At 42.7% G+C, this 22,467-nt stretch overlaps 1 protein-coding gene across 11 annotated transcripts in view; it reads left to right on the plus strand.

Moving 5' to 3' along the window:
* RAI14 (retinoic acid induced 14) overlaps nucleotides 1-22,467 on the plus strand; it is a 175,710-nt gene that overhangs the window by 42,112 nt on the left and 111,131 nt on the right. Inside the window, exon 1 of one of the 11 annotated variants that reach the window (XM_058430001.1) lies at nucleotides 19,021-19,078. The exons of the other annotated variants lie outside the window; for them this stretch is intronic. Within the exon in view, the coding sequence (XP_058285984.1) occupies nucleotides 19,061-19,078 (18 nt within the window). The 5' untranslated portion in view covers nucleotides 19,021-19,060. Of the gene's footprint in view, nucleotides 1-19,020; nucleotides 19,079-22,467 lie in introns of those variants that run through there. 11 annotated transcript variants of the gene reach the window in all.

Below are 22,467 nucleotides of genomic sequence, written 5' to 3' on the forward strand. Positions count from 1 at the left end.
CCTCCCTTCCCCTCCTCTCCCTCCTCCCCTCCCTTTAGTTTTCTCACCTGTAAACTGAGGCTGAGGCCAGCACTTCCCTTTAAAGCATCATCATGAGGATTAGGATAAAATCTGGCACAAAGAAACTTCTCAATAAATGGCAGCTGGTGATATTGGTTACCCCTGGTGCCTAGCACAGTGCCTGGCATTTGTAGTATCTATAAGTGTGTGTGTGATGAATGAATGGTCTCAAAACGTCCCATCTAGTTAAGGTCTTATGACTGACACACATGAAACAATTAAGGCAGTGCCAGGTTTGTGCCATTCACAGTGAACGCTGGTGTGTGGCCATTCAACATCACAGGAGTTTAGAGAAGGCTTCGTAGAAGGGGTGAGTTAGGGGCTGAGCCATCGTCATTGGGTAGGTTGGGATTAACAGAGGAAACCAGTACTAATGAGTAGAGGTGGGGTGAAGAGACTCTAATGGAGAAGGATATATACATGGGATAACAGAAATAACAGAAAATCAAGTTTGATGGGAGGTATGGGCCTCTCTATACCTCATTGAAAGCCTGGAATGGATGGGGTGGGTGAAATAGAAGAATGAGGTTTCAAGTTGATTACATTTTCACTGTAGGATGATTTGGGGTTTTGAGAGACTGTAACCAGAAAAGGGGGCCAGGACTAGGGCCAGGGCTAGGCTGGTGGCTGCTGCGGGGCAAGAACGATGGGATTTGAGTGGGTGTGGGGATGAAGAGCAAGCAGAGAGGGAGCCTAGATTCCCTGCTGATACACAAAGGAAAGTCTCTCCCTTTCGCTGCCACACCCTGTCCTGCCGTGCCAGCCAAGTGTGAGTGCCCCTCATCTCCTGAGAAATCTGGCGTGGGCTTAGCATTTCATTAGGCAACTTGGTGGGAAGACACCCTAGAAAACATAAGAGGTGAGATCTCTTTGATTAAACAAGAATGTTTGGGGAACAACTATTTACCACTAAAATACACTTAGCTGCTAGGCGTCATTCTAAGCAACTTAACAAACTGTGATTTATTTATGCCTCTCATTAGAGAAGTGCTGTATGTATTCCCAGTTTACAGATGAGAAAACTGCAACATGGTATCTTGCTATGTTGGTTTCCCAAAGTGGCTGTAACAAAGTACCCTAAAGGGAGTGTCTTAAACCAGAGGTCAGCAGCCTGGGTTCCTTCTGGGGCTGCGAGGAAGAATCAGCCGTGCCTCTCCCCAGCTTCTGGTGGTTTGCTGGCAATGTTTGGTGTTTCTTGGCTTACAGGAGCATCATCCTGATCTCTGCCTCATCTTTGTATAGCATTTTTCCTGTGTGCCTGTTTGTTCCCAAATTTCTCCTTTAATAAGGACCTCAGTTGTATGGGAGTAGGGGCCCACCTTATTCTTAACTAATTACAGCTGCAGTCCCCTATTTCTAAACAAGGTTACATTCTGAGACACTGGGGGTTAGGGCTTCAACACATGGATTTTGGGGGAAACAATTCAGCCATAACTCTTGTCCAAATCACAAAGGTAAAGTAGGGTGCAGAACTTGCACCTGGGAACTCCGGGTGCGGAGCCAGTGTCCTGCCACTGCTGGTGCACACGGGTGTTTGCTGTCAGGAGAACAAAATATGATGATTCCAGCCGACCAAGTAAAGGCCTGGACTTGAATTTCAAATTCCTCATTCCAATTTCCAGTGGAAACTGACAGATAGTAATCATGGGTAAACTTTGACCAAAACATGCTTCAGTGACAGGGACGCCTAGGAGCCAGGTACTGGATTAGCTTTCAGAAAGCTTCTGGGGCTAGAGATAAGGGAGGTGGGGAGAGGGGCGGAGAATATGGAAATCAAAGCGGTCAGACTTGTTTTGAGCACGGGTGGGGCCTGGAGAAGAGGCCCAAAGCGCAAATTGGGAACTGAGACTTAAGGTAGGTATGTTTTAAAATAACAAAAAGTACATTTTTTGTTTTAAAATAACAAAGGGTATGATTTAGCCTAGGTTGGCTGTGCTTGTGAAGGTTTGGTGCACAGTTTTCCCCTGGATGGTGGTTTCTGGTGCTGGGTTCAGGTCTTTGGGAGTTGTCAGTGCCTGGTGACACTGTCCACACCCCCTGGAGGGTGGACTGCTTTGTAAGCTCTGGTCAGTGTTCAGTAAGTTAAGTCCAACAGTCATTGGGGTCTTGCTGTAGACTCTTGCCTTTTTAGGTGCATTTGGAAAAGCCACCGAAGCCCTTTCCCTATGGTGAACAAGTGGCTTTAGTTGGCAAGTGGCAGTCTTGAACACAGTAGGACGTGTGGGATAATTGTCCTTGCTCTCCCTGCAGTTCCAGCCCAGTTCCTACACTAGTCATTGTGTTGAATGAATGAGTGACTAAATGTAAAATGGAAATACTGACAGTTTGTCGTCACCACCCTGTGGCCCCTCTCTGTTCAGCATTTACCACTTTATCCATATCATGGACAGAAACAAAAGGTCAGTAGGGTTTTCTGGATGTGTTTCCTTTAGGATGCTCTGCATGTCCTCTTGGCCATGTCTGTACTGTGTGAAATTAACAAGTATCATTGGAGGCCTTGGCTTGTTACCTACAATCTACCTGTGTGCTTATTTTTTACCCAGACTGTGAAATTATTTTGTATCTATAGCTCATTAGCTCAAGTGGTTGAAGAACCACACCAAAGAACCACAGTTATGAATTTAGACCTTGTGTAGCCTAATTAACTAGCCTGTGTTCCCTGGGCAGAAAATTACCTAAATTTAGACCCAATTTAACTGACTGGCATCTGTGTCTGTGGTCAAAAGAGGGCCTAACTTATTAAGAACATTGCCACTCCTTACCAGAAACATAAGAAAAGACAGTCCTTAGATCCTGGTTTTGATGGGGCAGCTATGTCAACCTCATGTAAAGGATACTATTGAAGACTAAATTTTGATTTTTTTATCTTGCCCAAATTCCTGTCTAAGGGGTCTGGGGAGTCATGCCCTACAAACCATAAATTCACATCAGATGGGTTTTATTTAACCCTATATATGACTTATTTTCCAACCTGACTCTGGCATAACATTACGAGACAAGGAAGAAAATTAAAATATTTTACCCTAAAAATATGTTTATTTGCCATATTTTGAAATGGCCCTGCAAAGCTCCTTCTTTGTGGGGGGAATATTTGCATCTGTAAAGAATCTCTATTAACATAGCTACATCTTTTTCTTCCAGACCCTCCCAAATTCTAAAGAGATTAAGATCTGAATAGGAAACATTTGTCATCTGTTCCCTCTAAGGACAGCCTCTGTAAGACTTCAAAAGAACTTTGGTCTCCACAATCTTTATCTTAACCTGAATATTCCCTTTCTACCAATCCCAAGTCTTTAGACAAACTCAACCAATTGTCAATCAGAAAGTGTTTAAATTCACCTATAGCCTGGAAGGCTGCTCCCCCGCCCGCCTTACAGTTGCCAAACTGATGTATTTCTTAAATGTATTTGATTGATGTCTCATGCCTCTCTAAAATGTATAAAACCAAGCTGTGCCCTGACCACCCTGGGCATATGTTCTCAGGACCTCCTGAGGGCTGTGCACAGGCCATGGTCACTCATATTTGGCTCAGAATAAATCTCTTCAAATATTTTACAGAATTTGACTCTCCTTTTTTTTTTTTTTTTTTGAGACAGAGTTTTGCTCTTTTTGCCCAGGATGGAGTGCAATGGCGTGATCTTGGCTCACTGCAATCTCCACCTCCCGTGTTCAACTGATTTCTCCTGCCTCAGCCTCCCGAGTAGCTGGGATTACAGGTGCCTGCCACCACGCTTGGCTAATTTTTTGTATTTTTAGTAGAGACAGGGTTTCACCATGTTGCCCAGGCTAGTCTCGATCTCCTGGCCTCAAGTGATTCACCTGCCTTGGCCTCCCAAACTGCTGGGATTACAAGCCTGAGCCACCACGCCCGGCCAAGAGTTCAACTCTTTTCGTCAACACTATGATTTCATTATTCAGTTCTTACACATTTGTGAGTCATTTAACCATAGTTTGTCAGAAAGATTCTGGACAACCTCCTCCTAGCTAGGGAAGAAATTCTCCAGAATGGTCAACCAACTCTCAAGACAGAAACAAGTCTCAATTCCAGCTTGGCCAACACAGTGAAACCCCGTCTCTACTAAAAATATGAAAAATTAGGCTGGTGTGGTATGCGCTTGTATTCCCATCTATTCAGGAGGTTGAAGCAAGAGAATCGCTTGAACCTGGGAGGTGGAGGTTGCAGTGAGCCTAGATCGAGCCCCTCACTCCAGCCTGGGCGATCAAGCAAGACCCTGTCTCAGGCAAGTGAGCGGGGGAAGTAACAGGTCTCATATATTTAATCAGGTTAAAAGCAGTGAATGTTCAGTATCCCAGGCTCTGTTACCTTAATCAAGCCCATTATGGACCCCGTTCACATTAGCATCTCACTTCTCTACTACAAACCTGTGCTTTATAAACAATGCTCGGGTTGGCCACTGTTATAATTTTGGACCCACTTAAGGAAAGCTACGGCAAGTAAATAGTCTTTTTGGTTTTTTGAGACGGAGTTTCACTCTTGTTGCCAGGCTGGAGTGCAATGGCATGATCTTGGCTCACCACAACCTCCACCTCCCGGGTTCAAGGGATTCTCCTGCCTCAGCCTCCCAAGTAGCTGGGATTACAGGCATGCGCCACCATGCCTGGCTAATTCTGTATTTTCAGTAGAGACGGGGTTTCTCCATGTTGGTCAGGCTGGTCTCGAACTCCTGACCTCAGGTGATCCGCCTGCCTGGGCCTCCCAAAGTGGTGGGATTACAGGCGTGAGCCACCGTGTCCAGCCATAAATAATCTTTAAAAAGGAATTTATTGTAGTATTATTTATATTAATGAAAAACAAAGTGTAACCCAGATGTTGGGAGTAGACAAATTGTTATATCCACAGAGAGGAAAGTTTTAGAGTCATTAAAAATGTTAAGCTTAAAACTATGCAGCAACTGGGAAAATGCATATAATAAAATAAATGGAGAGAAATTCAAGTTACAAAATTGTACATTACAATTACAACACATAAAAAATGCATATGGTATACATCAACACCTCTTCTTAGAAATACTAGGGAAATAAGGACGGGCATAAATATTTAGCTTTAAGGATATTCAGCGTAAAAAAGACCTAAAAATTAGAAACCACGTAAGTAAAAAATTTTGAGTGTATTTTGGGTATGTATTCCACAACCATTTAAAATGTTGCAGAAATTCATTAAAGAAAGCTGTTTTATGTATTATTACTAAGAGACAAAAGCAAGTTCTAAACATGCTTATGATGCTTAAAATGCTTTCAATGTGTTTCTATTTCTTAAAAAACAACTTGGAAGATATAAACAAGGGTGAGAAGTCTCCAAAGACAGATCCAAGTTTTGTGGAGCCTGAGGTTTATATAAAAATCTATGGGAATCCTTCTTTAAAAGCATCTTACTTTTGCAAATTTTGCAACAACAACAACAGAAAGAATATACTATGTGAGCATATTGGTAGTCCTTGCAAGGGGCCCTGAGGTTTAAGGTTTAGTTGCTTTATGCGAAATTTTCTCCTGGGCCGTAGGTCTGCATTTCGGGCGCACCCAGCACACTGCTTCAGTCTAGCACTCAGTCTAGCACCTTGTAGGCACTCAGCTGATAAAGATACAAGCCTGGTAAATTGCCCTAAAGAATGAGCTCCTTTAATGTGGTGGTTCTTTTATTTACCTCAATTGAGTACATCCATCTTTGTTGTAGTTCAGTGTTCTCCGAGTGTGATGCCTGGTCCATCAGTATCAGCATACTTGAGGAATTGTTAGAAATGAACATTTTGGGGCTCCACCCCAGAGCTACCTAATCTGAAATTCTGGAAGTGGGGCCCGGTGATCTGTGTTTCAAAAGCATCTTCCCACCTTAGGTGATTCTGATGCAAATTGAAGTTTGAGGCCTAATCAGGCTCATTCGTTGCCAGCCCTCATTACAATACCAGGAAAGCTTCTTAAACTGCTAGTTACTAGCTTCTGCATCCAGAGGCTCTGTGTCCAATGAGAGATAATGTTAACTTACCATGGCAAGCAAATAATTTACAGATTATGGCACTTTGAATAGAAAGAGGTTTAAATGGATGGCTGTAGAGATGAACACTTCCATCCCGGTACTTTATCCTGTTTGTCTTTCCTAAACTCCTCCAGATAGTCAGTATCCTTAATTACTTGACTGAATAGCTGGACAATGTTTTGTGCACAGGTCCACAGTTATTATCACTAAGAGTTAGTTTGGTTGATTAGTTAACCTCAAATTCTGTATACCCCATTTAACTATCTCTAAACTCACTGACGTTCTGTTTCCTTATCAGCAAAATACAAATTTTAGAAGAGTACATCCCTCTTAGGGATATTGTGAGGATTAAATAAGATAGAAATGCAAAAGATATTATTCACTTCCCCTTTTCCAGATACTCTCTAATTCTGTTCCCAGTTATATACTCCTATCAAATCTTTTTAAAAAATCATTATTTCTTCCATTTCTGCATTCGATAAGCAGAATCTCATGAAGGTTTGGATGATGAAGAAATTGTTATCTTTATTCCTTATACGATGACTTCAGTTTTCTTGCCACACATTCCATAGGAAGTTGGAAAAGGAAATACTCTTTCTGTGAGGATGGGACAAAGATGTTAGCTTTGTGCTATCCACTCTTGTAGTCACTAGCTACATGTGTCTGTCTAGCATATAAAATGTGGCTAGAGCTACTAAGGAACTGAATTTTTATTTATTTCTTTCTTTTAGAGACAGGGTCTCCCTTTGTTGCCCAGGCTGGACTCGAACTCCTGGGCCCAAGCAATTCTCCCACCTCACCTCCTGAGTAGCTTCGGACTATGGACACATGCCACCATGCCTGGCTAATTTTATTTATTTTCATAAATTTAAATTTAAAAACAGATACTCAATGCAAATATTGGAAAATGCTTAAGTTTGGAACAACTTGGGTATGTGAATTTGTTTTTTCAACTCTAAATCTCCTGAAATCTAAATAGATGTCAAGTATTTCCAATAAAAATGTAGCATGGGAATTGAGATGTACAGTAAGTTTACAGGATTTTTAAAACCTGGTATGAAAAAAAGTAAGGCCGGGCGTGGTGGCTCACGCCTGTAATCCCAGCACTTTGGGAGGCCGAGACGGGCGGATCACGAGGTCAGGAGATCGAGACTACCCTGGCTAACATGGTGAAACCCCGTCTCTACTAAAAATACAAAAAATTAGCCCGGCGTAGTGGCAGACGCCTGTAGTCCCAGCTACTTGGGAGGCTGAGGCAGGAGAATGGCGTGAACCCGGGAGGCGGAGCTTGCAGTGAGCCGAGGTCGCGCCACTGCACTCCAGCCTGGGTGACAGAGCAAGACTCCGTCTCAAAAAAAAAAAAAAAAAAAGTAAAATATCCCAATAACAGTTTTCATGGTGATTTCATGCTGAAATCATCATATTTTGCCTATATTGTTATTTTAAAAATATATTATTAAAATTAATTTCACCAGCTTATTTGTACTTTATAAAATGAGGCTGTCAGGAAATATAACATGTGGCATTATATTATATATCTCTTGGATAGCACTATGTTAGATCCTAAAAGAAAACTGAAGTGGAATGATACTGGTTACATACTGCTCTCTTAATTAACATAAACAGATGTGAGCCTTTATACCCGGGAGCCACCAGCCCTCCTGCATTTGCCTTTGCGGACAGATGTGTAACCATTTGTGGGGAAAAGAGAGATCAGATTGTTACTGTGTTTGTGTAGAAAGAAGTAGACACAGGAGACTCCATTTTGTTCTGTACTAAGAAAAATTATTCTGCCTTGAGATGCTGCTAATCTGTAATCTTACCCCCAACCCCGTGCTCTCTGAAACATGTGCTGTGTCAATTCAGGGTTAAATGGATTAAGGGCTGTGCAAGATATGCTTTGTTAAACAGATGCTCAAAGGCAGCATGGTCGTTAAGAGTCATCACCACTCCCTAATCTCAAGTACACAAACACTGCGGAAGGCCGCAGGGACCTCTGCCTAGGAAAGCCAGGTATTGTCCAAGGTTTCTCCCCCTGTGATAGTCTGAAATATGGCCTCGTGGGAAGGGAAAGACCTGACCGTCCCCCAGCCTGACACCCATAGAGGGTCTGTGCTGAGGAGGATTAGTATGAGAGGAAGGATGCCTCTTTGCAGTTGAGACAAGAGGAAGGCATCTGTCTCCTGCCCGTCCCTGGGCAATGGAATGTCTCAGTATAAAACCCGATTGTATGTTCCATCTACTGAGATAGGGGAAAACCGCCTTAGGGCTGGAGGTGGGACATGTGGGCAGCAATAATGCCATTTAAGGCATTGAGATGTTTATGTGTATGCATATCTAAACCACAGCACTTAATTCTTTACCTTGTCTATGATGCAGAGACCTTTGTTCACGTTTATCTGCTGACCTTCTCTCCACTATTATCCTATGACCCTGCCACATCCCCTTCTCCAAGAAACACCCAAGAATGATCGATAAGTACTGAGGGAACTCAGAGGCCAGCAGGATCCTCCATATGTTGAATGCTGGTCCCCTGGGTCCCCTTATTTCTTTCTCTATACTTTGTCTGTGTGTCTTTCTCTTTTCCAAGTCTCTCGTTCCACCTAACGAGAAACACCCACGGGTGTGGAGGGGCAACCCAGCCCTTCAACCACTTTCCTTTTTTCTTTTTGTTTTTTTGAGAGGGAGTTTCACTTTTGTTGCCCAGGCTGGAGTGCAATGGTGTGATCTCAGCTCACTGCAACCTCCGCCTCCTGGGTTCAAATGACTCTCCTGCCTCAGCCTCTGGAGTAGCTGGGATTACAGGCATGAGCCACCACATCCGACTAATTTTGTATTTTTAGTAGAGATGGGGTTTCTCCATGTTGGTCAGGCTGGTCTCGAACTCCTGACCTCAGGTAATCTGCCCACTTTGGCCTCCCAAAGTACTGGGATTACAGGCATGAGCCACCACGCCCAGCCCACTTCCTATTTTTCTTTAGATTTATGCAAACATCCCCTGTATTTGCTCTCTGTCCTCTGAAGCTGCTGATTTAACATCACTGATTTTCCATATGGAGCATCTCAATGAAATGCATTTTTAAATGCTGTGATTTTGGCCTTTCTATGTTTTTTTTTTTCTGTGAAGGTTTTCCTGGCATAGGAATGTAATTGTTTTGTCCTAGTATTATTCTCTGTCCATAGAAGGGAGTTACCATTCTTGGAACTCAGATTTATAACCACTTCCTTATTTTTGTAATGCCTCCTAATATACTTTTTAAAAGGGACTTAACCTTCATATAATTCAGTTTTCCTTAAAATGTTTAATCACCCACTTTGGCAGCCTTGGCTTTGTATGACTCATGGAATATGTGTATCATTTTATTTTTAAAAGTTACTCATTAAATTGAGGACAATGAAGATTTCTTAAAAGGTAAATATAAATAGAATGTCACTTAAGGATTTTCTGCTTTTATATGGTTTTTCCCATATTTTGCTGGTTCTTGCTCAAAATATCTCAGGCTGACTAATGGATTTTAGGCTGATATTTAGACACTCATGTTGACATTTGAAAATGATACTCGAACCCTGGAGTTCTGGACTTAATGGAAGAAATGTTTTATTTTGGAACTTTATTACATTGATGTTGGGCCTATTGTGTGATTATACTATAACACAGGAGATTGCAGGCTTTTTATTCCTGATCTGTTTAGTTTATTCTTTGTTGCTGCCTCCTATTATTGGAGGAGGGGTTTTCTCTGCTTGAAACACCAAGTTATCTGGGCCATTTTGAGGGCACAGAAATAATACTTGTGCCCTTTTTGTATATGCCTCATGTGACTCCTTGACCTTGAACTTTGTATGATGGATGGCATTTCATGAAAAATAGCCCTTTTCTACTCCAGAAAAGTTTTTCATCTTCCTTAACAAGAGGCAGTAACTGAGTCAAGACCATCAAAACTTGCAGCTCTTGCCCTACCCCGCATCAAATTGCAGCATATTGGGAGATGATAAATATGTGAAGCATGAAGCCAGAGAGGCAAAGATGTCAGCTCAACATTTTACTGTTACTTTCAGATAGCATCAAAACTTGGCACATGATGTTGTGGACAGAACCGCAGGCTATATTTACTGATCTTGGTTCTGCCAATTACTTGTGTGTGACTCCTGCAAGTCAGTTGGCCTCCCTGGGTTTCCACATGGGTAAAATAAGATGCTCTTGGCCGGGCATGGTGGCTCACGCCTGTAATCCCAGCACTTTGGGATGCCGAGGCAGGGAGATCACCTGAGGTCAGGAGTTCGAGACCAGCCTGGCCAACATGGTAAAACCCCGTCTCTACGAAAAATACAAAAATTAGCCTGACGTGGTGTCAGGTGCCTGTAGTCCCAGCTATTCGGGAGGCTGAGGCAGGAGAATCTCTTGAACCCGGGAGGCGGGAGGTTGCAGTGAGCCAAGATCACACTACTGCACTCCAGCCTGGTGACAGAGCGAGACTCTGTCAAAAAAAAATGCTCTCAAAAGTCTCATTAAGCTTTAAAACTCTGTATTTCCTGTTCAGGTCTCTTTCCAAGTCCCTCTGCTCCTCATCCATCTTTGTGTCCACTGATAATTGCTTCTATAAGAGAGTACAAAAGCGGTTCATTTATTTTTACTGGAGTTGTGCAAAGTCCCACAGGCATCTGGGGGAAAAAAACCACACATCTTAATTGAAGTGTGTTCAAGTCTCCCCAGTACCTCATCAAAATTTATCATCTTCTACTCGTCTATGACATTTCTTGTAATCTCTACTAATTGAGAACAAACAAGAGGAAAATAATCTGGTCCTACTGTAAGTTATGATTATAATAACCTTCCCTTGAAATAGGCAGTTATTTTTTCACATTTCCTTAAGCACATGGCAGAGCTGTAGACAGGAAATCCTCAAGCCTCTGACCACTCCTCCAAGGGGAAAATCAAAGCTTTGAAAAAATGGCAGAAGAAGAAAGAGAGGGATATTGATACAGGGGCGGGAAAAGAGAAGGAAAGGAAGGAAGTGAAAGACTGTGTCTTTATGTGTCTACTGTATTTATGCGTTTGATTTGTTTCTAAAGTGGAGTAAGGAAAGGTTATCATGTCAAGAAACTAGACAGTATAAAATCTAAGCTGCTCCTGAGTGTTATCTAAATATAAAGATATAATTTAATATACTCTTTAGAACCACATTTGAAATAAAACCTAAGTATAAGGGAACCTTTGGTTTTTTTTTTTTTTGAGACCGAGTTTCGCTCTTGTTGCCCAGGCTGGAGTGCAATGGCGCGATCTCGGCTCACTGCAACCTCTGCCTCCCGGGTTCAAGCGATTCTCCTGCTGTAGCTTCCCGAGTAGCTGGGATTACAGGCATGCGCCACCAAGCCCGGCTAATTTTCTATTTTTAGTAGAGATGGGGTTTCTCCACGTTGGTCAGGCTGGTCTCAAACTCCCGATCTCAGGTGATCCGCCCACCCCAGCCTCCCAAAGTGCTGGGATTACAGGCGTGAGCCACCACACCTGGCCAAAGGAACATATTTTTAAGAAGTCTGCAGAGTTCTGACAGTATAATCATGTCAGGAGTTAAAAGATTGTCAACTAATTAGCCTGCGTCTTTTGTGAAAACAACAAAAAAAAAACTTTTTTAGCTTAAATTTATCTAAAACATATTCCATAGGTTGTGGGTATCTTTGCATTTATACATTTGGATATTTTGCCAAGTTACAACAGTGAAAATAAAATGTCAACAGTTAAAAAACCATGATAAAATTTAAAACCATGGGGGTAATTGATTATAAAAGACCATTATGCCACAGATAAAATACGTTGCCTGAGAACCTGCCTGGAGCCACTGGTTAAAACATTGCCAATCTAATAATGATAGAACTGGGCAGGCATGGCGGCTGATGCCTGTAATCCCGTATCTTTGGGAGGCTAAAGTGGGAGGATCGCTTGACGCCAGGAGTTTGAAACCAGTCTGGGCAACATAGCAAGACCCTATCTCTATAAAAACTTTAGAAGATAACTGGGCATGGTAGTACATGCCTATTGTGCTAGTTAGGCGGAAGGAGTGCTTGAGCCCAGGAATCTGAGGTTACAGTAAGCTGTGATCATGCTTCTGCTCTCCAGCCTAGGCAACAAAGTGAGATCCTATCTCAAAAAAAAAAAAAAAAAAAAAATTTCATTCAGAAATTAGGTTTCTAATGCCAGGCTTATTATGCCTGTAATCCCAGCACTTTGGGAGGCCAAGGTGGGCAGATCACCTGAGGTCAGGAGTTTGAGACCAGCCTGGCCAACTTGGTGAAACCCCGTCTCTACTAAAAATACAAAAATTAGCCGGGCGTGGTGGCATGTGCCTATAGTCCCAGCTACTTGGGAGGCTGAGCCAGGAGAATCTCTTGAACCTGGGTGACGGAGGTTGCTGTGAGCTGAGATCGTGCCACTGCACTCCAGCCTGGGCCGCAGAGCAAGACTCTTGTCTCCAATTTAAAAAAAAAATCAGTTTCTAAAGTAAACTTTCAAAAGTCTGTAGCTACTTTGTGTCAATTCTGCACAAGATGGGTTTTCCTAGTATTGGAATTTTGGAGGGTTTCCCCCTCTCTATTGACATTTGGAAAAAGACAAATCTTCATTCATATAATCTCAGACAGTTCTTACCCCCACTGCACATTAACATTACCTGGGGAGCTTAAAAACAAAAGTGATTCCTGTTTCTCACCTAACTCCCATACAACTGAATACAATTTTCTGGAGAGGAGCTGGGTTGGGTATTACTTAGGCTCCTTGGAAGATTTTCCTGAGCAGAAAATATTTAGAAGCACTGATCTAGGATAATAAGCAATCATCTAGGAGGGAAGCCTTGTAGATATTTTGTTTTGATCTCAGAGGCATAAGAATGAATCAACCACTCCTCATTCCCCCAGAGATAATGGGTGGAAAAACCTTGTTTTCAAACCCTCCCGAAGAAAAGCAAATGTGATTTAAGGCCTAATTGTTTCCAAGTGGCCTTTTGCAGTTCCTTTGTTCTGCATTCAGACTGAGCTGTGCATGGAAATAGTTTAGGTATTAGTCCATGAACATGGAATTTGACCTTGGTAAGGAAATACATCCTCCACTTTCCTCACTAACCAATTGTATTCATTTGTTAGGGCTGCTGTAATAAAGTGCCACAGATGGGTGGCTTAGAACAACTGAAGTACACCTTCTTGGGTCTGGAGGTGAGAAGTCTGTGTAGCAGGGCCATCCTGCCTCTGAAGCCTCTGTTAAGAAGAGTCCTTCCTTGCTTATTCCTAGCTTCTGGTTTTGCTGGCAGTTGTTAGAATTCCTTGGCTTGTAGGTGCATTATTCTAGTCCTCTGTCTTCACGTGGTCATCTTCTCCCTCTGTATGTATCCGTCTTGGTGTCTAAATGTTCCCCTTTATAAGAACAGTAATTTCTTGTAGTGAGACTGGCTTGTTCCCTTCCCATGGCATAAGCTTTCTGTCAGATATTACCTCAGTATGTGAAAGAATTTGCCAAGGATGGATTGGACTGACTCTAGGGCCCTTAGCCTCAGGCATTTGCTGAGGGGCCACTAAGTGGGTGGAAGATTAGATTTTAGTGTTTCCAAACTTAATTGATGATGAGAATCACATAAGGTGCTTGTTAAGAACAGGATTCTCAGATCCTCTCCTTGAAGATTCTGGTTCAGCAGGTCTGGGTGGAACCTAGGGAGCTGCATTTCAGTGAGGGTCTCCCCGCACCATCCCTCCACCACCCAGCTCATGCAGGTGACTCTTATCAATGAGCGAGCTTCAGAAACATTGGACTAAATGACTTCTGCTCAGCATGCCAAGATTGTAAAATTCTGACATGTGTTCTTCCAGCAGAAGAGATTTCTAGTAGACTATTCAATATCTCTCCTATCCTTTCTTAGTAAAATAAACTTATCTTTTATTTGGGATGCAGTGAATTCAGTTAAAAGAGTTTCCTAGTCTTCTTTGAACTACTTTGGACTGACTAGGTTTGACCTGGTCAAAGAGAAGTGATGGGGAGTGCTATGGACTGAAAGTTTGTGTCCCCCCAAAATTACTCTGTTGAAATCCTAATACCCAAGATGACTGGGTATTTAGAGATGAGGCCTTTGGGAAGTGATTAGGTCATAGGGATGGAACCCTCACGAATGAGATTATTGCCCTTATTAAAAAGGCCCCAAAGAGCTACTTCGTCCCTTCTGCCATGTGAGGACACAGCAAGAAGACAGCTGTCTATGAACCAGGAATCAGGCTTTTACCAGACACCGACTCTGATGTGATCTTGAACTTCCCAGCCTCCAGAAGTGTCAGAAATAAATGTCTATTGTTTAAGCCACCCAGTCTGCAGTATTCTGTTACAGCAGCCCGAACTGAGGTAAAACAGGTGGAAGGCCTTGTCAAAGGATCCTTGTATGCTGCTGAAAGGTACACCACCTTTTTTCCTTATTCTATTTTTTTTTCCTTTTATTCTATCTGAGACGAGGAATTGATGGTTAGCATGCTTGCTGCCATCTTGAACCTTGGGGTGATCTTGTTAAGTCAGTGGAACCTATAGATTGAGGGAGCCCCAATTTCAGATTTCCTTAGGGCTATCATGCCAGCTGTGGGCTGACTCCTCTAAGCCTCTCTTTATATGTATAGACTTCTCTCTAGTTAAAACCACTTTATTTGGGGTTTCCTTTTATATACAATAGAACCTAATCTTTATTGATATATCCCCAAATTTGGAACTTTATGAGTCTCCTTTAAGCTATAAACATCACTAATCAAATCACCTAAATTCTGCCTTCAAGGTACATTTCCTGAGCCTAAAACTTACCTTTCTTTCCTTAAGAGGAAAAGGAACAATTTGAAGTTTATATTGAAGAACTCTTCCCAGCTACTCGGGAGGCTGAGGCAGGAGAATGGCGTGAACCCGGGAGGCGGAGCTTGCAGTGAGCCGAGATCGCGCCACTGCACTCCAGCCTGGGCAACAGAGCAAGACTCCGTCTCAAAAAAAAAAAAAAAAAAAAAAGAACTCTCTGAGTTCCAAGATGATTGGAACAAGTCTCAACGGGAGGAACAGGTCAAGTCACATTGTACCTTTAGTGTCTCCCGGTGACAATGAAAGGGAGCTTTCAGTTGACACGTGCATGAAGGAAGGAAGGAGCGTGGGTGAGAAGTAGCATAGGACTAGAGGAAAGCAAGAGAGTGCTTGCTTTTCGTTATACTTTCCTACTTTTCAAGTCTGTTTGTTGAGGGAATTCAGTTGTAGTGATGTGTTGAAAGTGCTTTCTAAATGATAAAATGCCTTACGTATGTTATTTACTGAGCACTGAGTTATATATAGGATGTTGTTTCAGATATACTACGACAGTTTTTCCAAGTGACAACTGCTAGATATTAACAGGTGTCATAAGCAAGAAAAGTTTGTGACAAACGAGTTTGGGAAATGTCATGTTCAGCAAAATAAACAGATCTCTTTATTACAGGACTTCTCAGTGCCTTTAACGTATTAATGTACATTGTGAGTATCAAAGAAAAAAGAAGGTTGTGGGGGAGGGGATATGCCATGTGGTAATATTTTTTAATATAAAAAATATGTGTGTGTTGAAGAATAGAGCAACCTTGCAGAAAGGCAGCTTTAGGAAAAATTATGTAAAGATGTAAGAATACATATTTAGTACCTACTAGATGCAAGGTTCCAGAGCATACATAAAATGAGAAACATTGTCCTTGCCTTCTGAAAACAAACACTTTTTATGGGGGGGTGGGGCACAAAACATTTACATGTGGAAGAATAATACTTAGAATAGAATCTAAGTGCCACTTGTACCCAACATTGTACCCAAGAGGTAACTTTTCAACCTTCATTCAGTCCCTGTCTTCTGAGAGCTTATGATGTAGGGCTGGTGAGGATGGTGGATGAGGCCAAGGATAACATGGAGTGGGATTAGAGAACACAGACAGTGGTGAAGAGGTTCAAAGAAGACAATTGTCATACCCAAGAGAGGGATTACGGAGGGGAAGGAGAGACTCACTAAAGGGAGGATCTCACAAGATAGGCAGAATTTCAAGAGAGATGGGATTGAGGCCATTTTGTGGGCTGAAGCTATCCTCCTACTTCAGCCTCCTGAGTAGCTGGTCTTAAACTCTTGGTCTCAATTGACCTTCCTTTCTTTGACTCCCAAAGTATTGGGATTACAGGCATGAGCCATCATACCCGGCTGAGGAGCTCTTTAATGGGAAATTCTTAGATGGCGTCATCGTCTATGGGTGTAATTTCCTGAGACAGTCCTACTATCCTGGTCTTTATTGCTATATTTGAATTTCTTTTCTTTTCCTTTTTTTTTTTTTTTTTTGAGGTGGAGTCTCACTCTGTCACCCAGGCTGGAGTGCAATGGCACAATCTTGGCTCATCGCAACCTCCGCCTCCCGGTTTCAAACAATTCTCCTGCCTCAGCCTCCGAGTAGCTGGGATTACAGGCATGCGTCACCACGCCTGGCTAATTTTGTATTTTTAGTAGAGACAGGGTTTCACCATATTGGCCAGGCTGGTCTCGAACTCCTGACCTCATGATCTGCCTGCCTCGGCCTCCCAAAGTGCTGGGATTTCAGGCGCGAGCCACCTCGCCCGGCCTTTGAATTTATTTTCCTTTGAGTAATAGGTACAGTTCTACTGTTCTACATGAAGAATTAGTTTACATTCTTCACATAAATTTCTAAGTGTCAACTTATAAAAGCTCTATTACCAAATTTCTAATTTTTTTTCTGTTCATCTATATCATTTTAGACTTCTGTTTGATGGTTTCTTTTTTTTTTTTGAGACGGAGTCTTGCTCTGTCGCCCAGGCTGGAGTGCAGTGGTGTGATCTCAGCTCACTGCAAGCTCCGCCTCCTGGGTTCACGCCATTCTCCTGCCTCAGCCTCCCAAGTAGCTAGGACCACAGGCACCCACCACCACGCCTGGCTAATTTTTTTGTATTTTTAGTAGAGATGGGGTTTCACCGTGTTAGCCAGAATGGTCTCGATCTCCTGATCTCGTGATCCACCCGCCTCGGCCTCCCAAAGTGCTGGGATTACAGGTGTGAGCCACCGCACCCAGCCCTGTTTGATGGTTTCTGTTCCTCAACTCATTGTTCTCAGAATAGCCTTTGAAAGTCACACTAAACACAGATGAGATGTGCAAAATAACTTCAAATTTTTAGAGAAGAAACGACATAAAGGTGGCGTTGGGTTATCTGGGATGGGGATAGGGAGGGAAGCAAAACTAAGTACATGTGCCTTCTAGTGGGCATTCCAGCAAAGAAGCCAGATTGATTTTCTATTTGATTTCTGCTGAGTGGTTTCACTCCTTGCTGGAGTCAATGTCATATGATCTTCATCATTTGCCAACATAAGTAAGAAATCTAAGTGTAATTATTGGACAGGAAAGGAAGCAAGAACTCTTCAGCTTTAAAATCCAATGGCATATAATAATAATTAACCCTGTTTTGTGGAAGGAATATTTAACATGAAGCGTACTGTTTCCCAATACCTTCGTTGCATTGTCAAAAAGTTTTAGCCCCAGGATTCTGTTTTTTATTTACTGTTTCTGTCCACCTCTCTGATAAGGAACTTGTTGGTTTGCTGATTCTATTAAGATTAGAATTGCAGCAGCCCAACCTTGAAAACAGCTATGCTGGAAGGATCAAAGCCATCAAAGTGGACAGGGGAAGGGAACCTCACTTGCAGTTAGTTCCTCTGTCTGCCTGCCCACCTCAGCTTCAGGGCCTTTTGATATGTTGGGCTAGAGGAGGTCCAAATGCTGGTGGGATCTCAACCTCACCTGGTGTCCAGGTGCTTGACACCATCCCAAGAAGGAATTCATGAGTCAGAAAATTGTAGAAGTACAGAGATTTACTGCAAAGGGAAAAGTACACCCTCAAGGGGCAAGGGTAGTGCGGGCATACTCAGGAGAGTCGCGCGTGTGAGGGGGTTTGGGGCTGCTACCTTTACGGGTTTCATTCACCAAGGTGGGGAATATTCATGAAAATTCCTGGAAGGTGGTGGAGATTTCATGGAACTGTGGTGTCACCGTTTTTATACCAAATATGGGTGTTCCTGAAACTACATGGCACTGGTGGGGGTTGATTGAGTAAGCTAATGAGTGCATAATGAGGTTCTAAGAGGAACCGAGGTCAGATCCAGCATGATTTTGGGTCCAGTTGGTCTTAGCCAGCTTGGTCTATGCCCCAGTATTTCAGGGTCTTATCAGCCCCTAGCTTCTGCAGGTAATTTCAACAGTTTCTTTTTGCTAGTCATGTGAAACTGCTGCCTGGAATTTTCTCTTCTTCTGAACCACCCTGTATTATTCCTGTCTCGCTTTGACTTGGTGTTCCCTGCCCCAGAAGGCTCTTTGCCTGGTCTCTGCACAGTTGCCACCTAAAAGTCTTTTCCTGACACCTCCCACCCCTCAAGTAAAATCACACATTTTTCTTGCTTCCTATTCTTTCATTTTAACTTTTTAAATACTTCTCACCCTTCACATGTTACCTGTTTGTTCATGATGTATTTGTTTGTGAACTGTCTTCTTCCTAGAGCAGTACCCTATCAGGACTTAGGCTCTGGGGGTTTCACTGCTCAGTCTCCAGCCAGGCACATAAGAGGTGGTCAGTAAATCTGTCGAATGAATGAGTGAATGAATGAATCACAGTTACCTCAGTTATAAAGATGTAATCATCAGTCTTCCCAAAATTCTTACAATACTGGACACTTTAAAGGAAATGAGACTTTTTTTAAAAAACAAAAGCATTTCCTGGCGGGAATTTATGTATTTGTATGCAATATGTGGGTAGTTACAGTACAGTGCAAGAAAAACAACCATATTTCCTGTCCTCTAGGAATTTGAAATCTGTAAAGAACTCTAACATTGGAAATGCCTGATAACATACATCTGCAGTTATTTGTGAGAAAAGACAAGGCAAATAGGCAAATATTCTGTATTATAAAAAATGCACAGATTTCAAAGGACAAGTATAGGTGGATTTACATGTCCACATCTTTTGAGGTGAGTGGAAATTTATACATGATAATCCAGGTGAGGCTGAGGCTCCCTGGCTGTGACAGTTCCCTTGGGGCTATTCCCCTGTACCCCCGGGGTCAGCTGATCTGCCTCCATCCAGAAAAGATGCTGAGGAAAGTCAGGAGTGGTCAGTAGCTTTTGTCATGTGGGTAGCTAATTACAAGTTTTGGGTTAATTTTTTTTTTTTTTAATTGAGACAGAGTCTCACTTTTGTTGCCCAGGCTAGAGTGCAGTGGTGCAATCTCGGCTCACTGCAACCTCCACCTCCTGGGTTCAAGTGATTCTCCTGCCACGGCCTCCCAAATAGCTGAGACTACAGGTGTGCGCCACCATGCCCGGTTAATTTTTGTATTTTTAATAGAGACAGGGTTTCGCCATGTTGGTCAGATTGGTCTTGAACTCATGACCTCAAGTGACTCACCCACCTCAGCCTCCCAAAGTGTTGGGATTACAGGTGTGAGCCACTGCGCCTGGTCAAGTTTTGGGTTAATTTCTTAAAATGTCCTCTTGCACGTTTCTTATCTTTTCACTCCTTTCTCCTGCTTTCTAGGTCTTTCTTCTTTGAGAGGAAAGGGAGAGACCCTAGTTAGGCCAGAAATCCATGGAGAGGAGTTTTCTTCCTCTTCTGCCTTCCGCTGTGGTTGGTAGATTTTCAAGATTTTAGTGGAGATTGATGGAGGATCCTGCAGGCTGCAGCCTCATCCCCCTCACAATGTATTTTTCGTAATAGGTGAAATGCTGCTTCTTTATGGTCAGGAGATATGTTCTCTCACTGCTGGTGGCCAGTATATAAATCTTAACTTGTATGTTGATATATTCAGCATTATGTATGTGTATGTGTGCATGTGTGTGTGTGTGTGTGTGTGTGTGTAATGGATTTTAGTTGTGCATTTAGTAAGATAAAACACATGCATTTCTTTCATTTATGACTTATACTGTGAATAACTGTGGTTCATTTTAAGACTATTTATTTTAAGGAGTTACCACAAAAAAGTCTTTGAATTGTTGGCATGCTAAAGTTAATGATAATAAGAATCAAGATTTTGAAAAGCACACTTCTTAATTTCTTCTTTCCTCATTTAACCAGAGCTGAACAGCTTACAAGTAGAAATCATGGGTTTTGGTATATAGAAACATAGGCTTAAAAATATGGATGCAATTTTAATACAATGCAATTTTACGAGGTGGAATGTCTTAGTTGTTTGACCCTAACCAACTTCATTAAGCTATTGTAATTCCCCTCCTTTAACTTGCCCATTTTGAGGGGAAAAAAATCCTTGTAGAATGCAGTGATTCAAGAGCTTAAGGATAGCAAGAGAGCAGGGGTAGGGGTGGTTACAAGGTAAGACGTGTAGTCCCTAAGCAAGGCCTCCTCCTCCTTTAAGGACGTGAATTCTGATTACTGCAACTGAAGAAGACAGATGTGGGAAGAGAGTGCAAATCCCAGTCACCCCGCCCATGCCTGTCTTTTGCTGGCTGAGGGGTGGCTCTGTGTATTTTGCTCCACATCCCCTGTGAATGTGAGGGCAAAGAACTCTGCTGAAGTTGTCGGACTTTTGTCAGTAGAAGGCTTTAAGTACTGGCATTCTTTCCTCGTGAGCACAGATCCGGCTCCTGTTTCTCAGGGAGGGCAGTGAACTTGCTCTACATTCCTGATGGGTAATGAAGTTGTTCCCAAGCCTGTCACCACCACATCCTTCCAACCCTGCTCTTAAGCTTCTTTTTCAGAGGGAAGCAGAATGTTTACTCAGTAGGACATCCTAAAGGACAGAGGCAAGGCAAGGAGAGGATGGAGAAAAGCTCATTCTTCTCTGACCACGATCACTGTCACGGGCTGCAGGGTGTGGAAAATGGGAAGGCACAGTATATCACCATTTCCATAGGACAGAATGCTGGCCAGCGCCCAGTGGGAACAACAGCTAGCAAATTAGTGAATTGTGGCTGCCCATTATTTAAGAGAGAACACGTGGTAACCACCTTCAGTAAATAAATGCAGATGAGTTTGGTCATTTACACCTCTTGTGTTTTCTTGTGGTAACACAGTTGTCCAACTGACCAGGCATGAATGTTAATTACACACCATAAGGTATGTGGTTAGTAGTTCTCAACATTTTTAAACATGAGAAACCTGTTCTAACATACACAGAGTTCACAGATCTTTAATAACTTTTAGCTGTTCTGTTATCTGTTGGTTGAGAAGACACAAAATGACGAGATCAAAATGTATTAAGTGGATTTGAATTACAATTATCATGGAACTTACTATATTTGAAAACTGTGTGTATGTAGCATATTACACACAATGCTGCTCAGGGATTCAAGATCTTTTCTCATCCCCACCAAACTGAGTACCCTCCTCTGCCCTCCCAGGTTGGGATCTACTGGGAGAATCAAAAGATTGTGAATTGTTAGGCAGAGAAGGGATCAAATTTCAACTCGACCACATCCTGTATGATCTCGGGTAAGTTACTAAACCTTGCTGTGCCCCAGCTTCCTCGTCTTTAAAATGGAGATTAGTTCCTATGAGGACTTAACCTCATAGGGGTTTTGGAGGAACTGAAGTTTTGTTGTACCACGAATAGTGCCTGCGCAGGAAAGGTGGCACTTAAATTTTTTTCCCCACTTCTCGCCTACTCTCCCCACCTCCGGGACAGATTCAAGACCAGTAATGCACAAAATGAAAATCAATAAGTTAATTCTTTCTGCCTCTGAGCATTCATTTAGCCGGTACTGCATGTTCTAGTTAGTAGGGCTGTTTGACAAATGACTACTACTTTTAGTGGCGTAAAACAAACCTTTATTACACTCGCCAATTCTCTGGACAGGGTACAACAGGGACAGCTCGTCTCTGATCCGTGATGTGGAACTTTAGCTGGGGAGACTGAAAGGCTGGGGGCTGGAATTACCTGGTGGCTCATTCCCTCAGCTTCTGATGGTTAATGCTGGCTGTCACCTAAGACCTTAACTGAGGCTTTTGGCCAGAACGCTGGTGCCCCGTTGGCCCTGGCTTTCTCACAGCGTGGTGGCTGGGTTCCAAAAGCAAGCATCCTGAGAGAGCTAAACGGAAACCTCATCCATCCCCTGTCATGGCCTAGCCTCGCTTCTGCCACCTTCCATCCGTTGAGATTGTCACAACATCTCGCTCATATTCAAAGGGAGGAGAAATAGATTATGCCTCTTGATGCAAGGTGGTTCTGGAGAGTATATGGGAACAGAAATCTTACCGCATCCTTTGTGGAAAATCTCTGCCACGGTATGTGAGCAGTTTGTAAATTTATAGAAAGGGACTCCTTGAATGTCCTTGCACTGCTCTTCCCTGAGTTACCGTGGCTGCACGCTGGACTAAAAGCTAAGACCTTAACAAAAAGACCTGA

Source organism: Hylobates moloch, unplaced genomic scaffold (assembly GCF_009828535.3).
Source record: "Hylobates moloch isolate HMO894 unplaced genomic scaffold, HMol_V3 SCAFFOLD_17, whole genome shotgun sequence".
In the NCBI taxonomy this organism is placed as follows: domain Eukaryota; kingdom Metazoa; phylum Chordata; class Mammalia; order Primates; family Hylobatidae; genus Hylobates; species Hylobates moloch.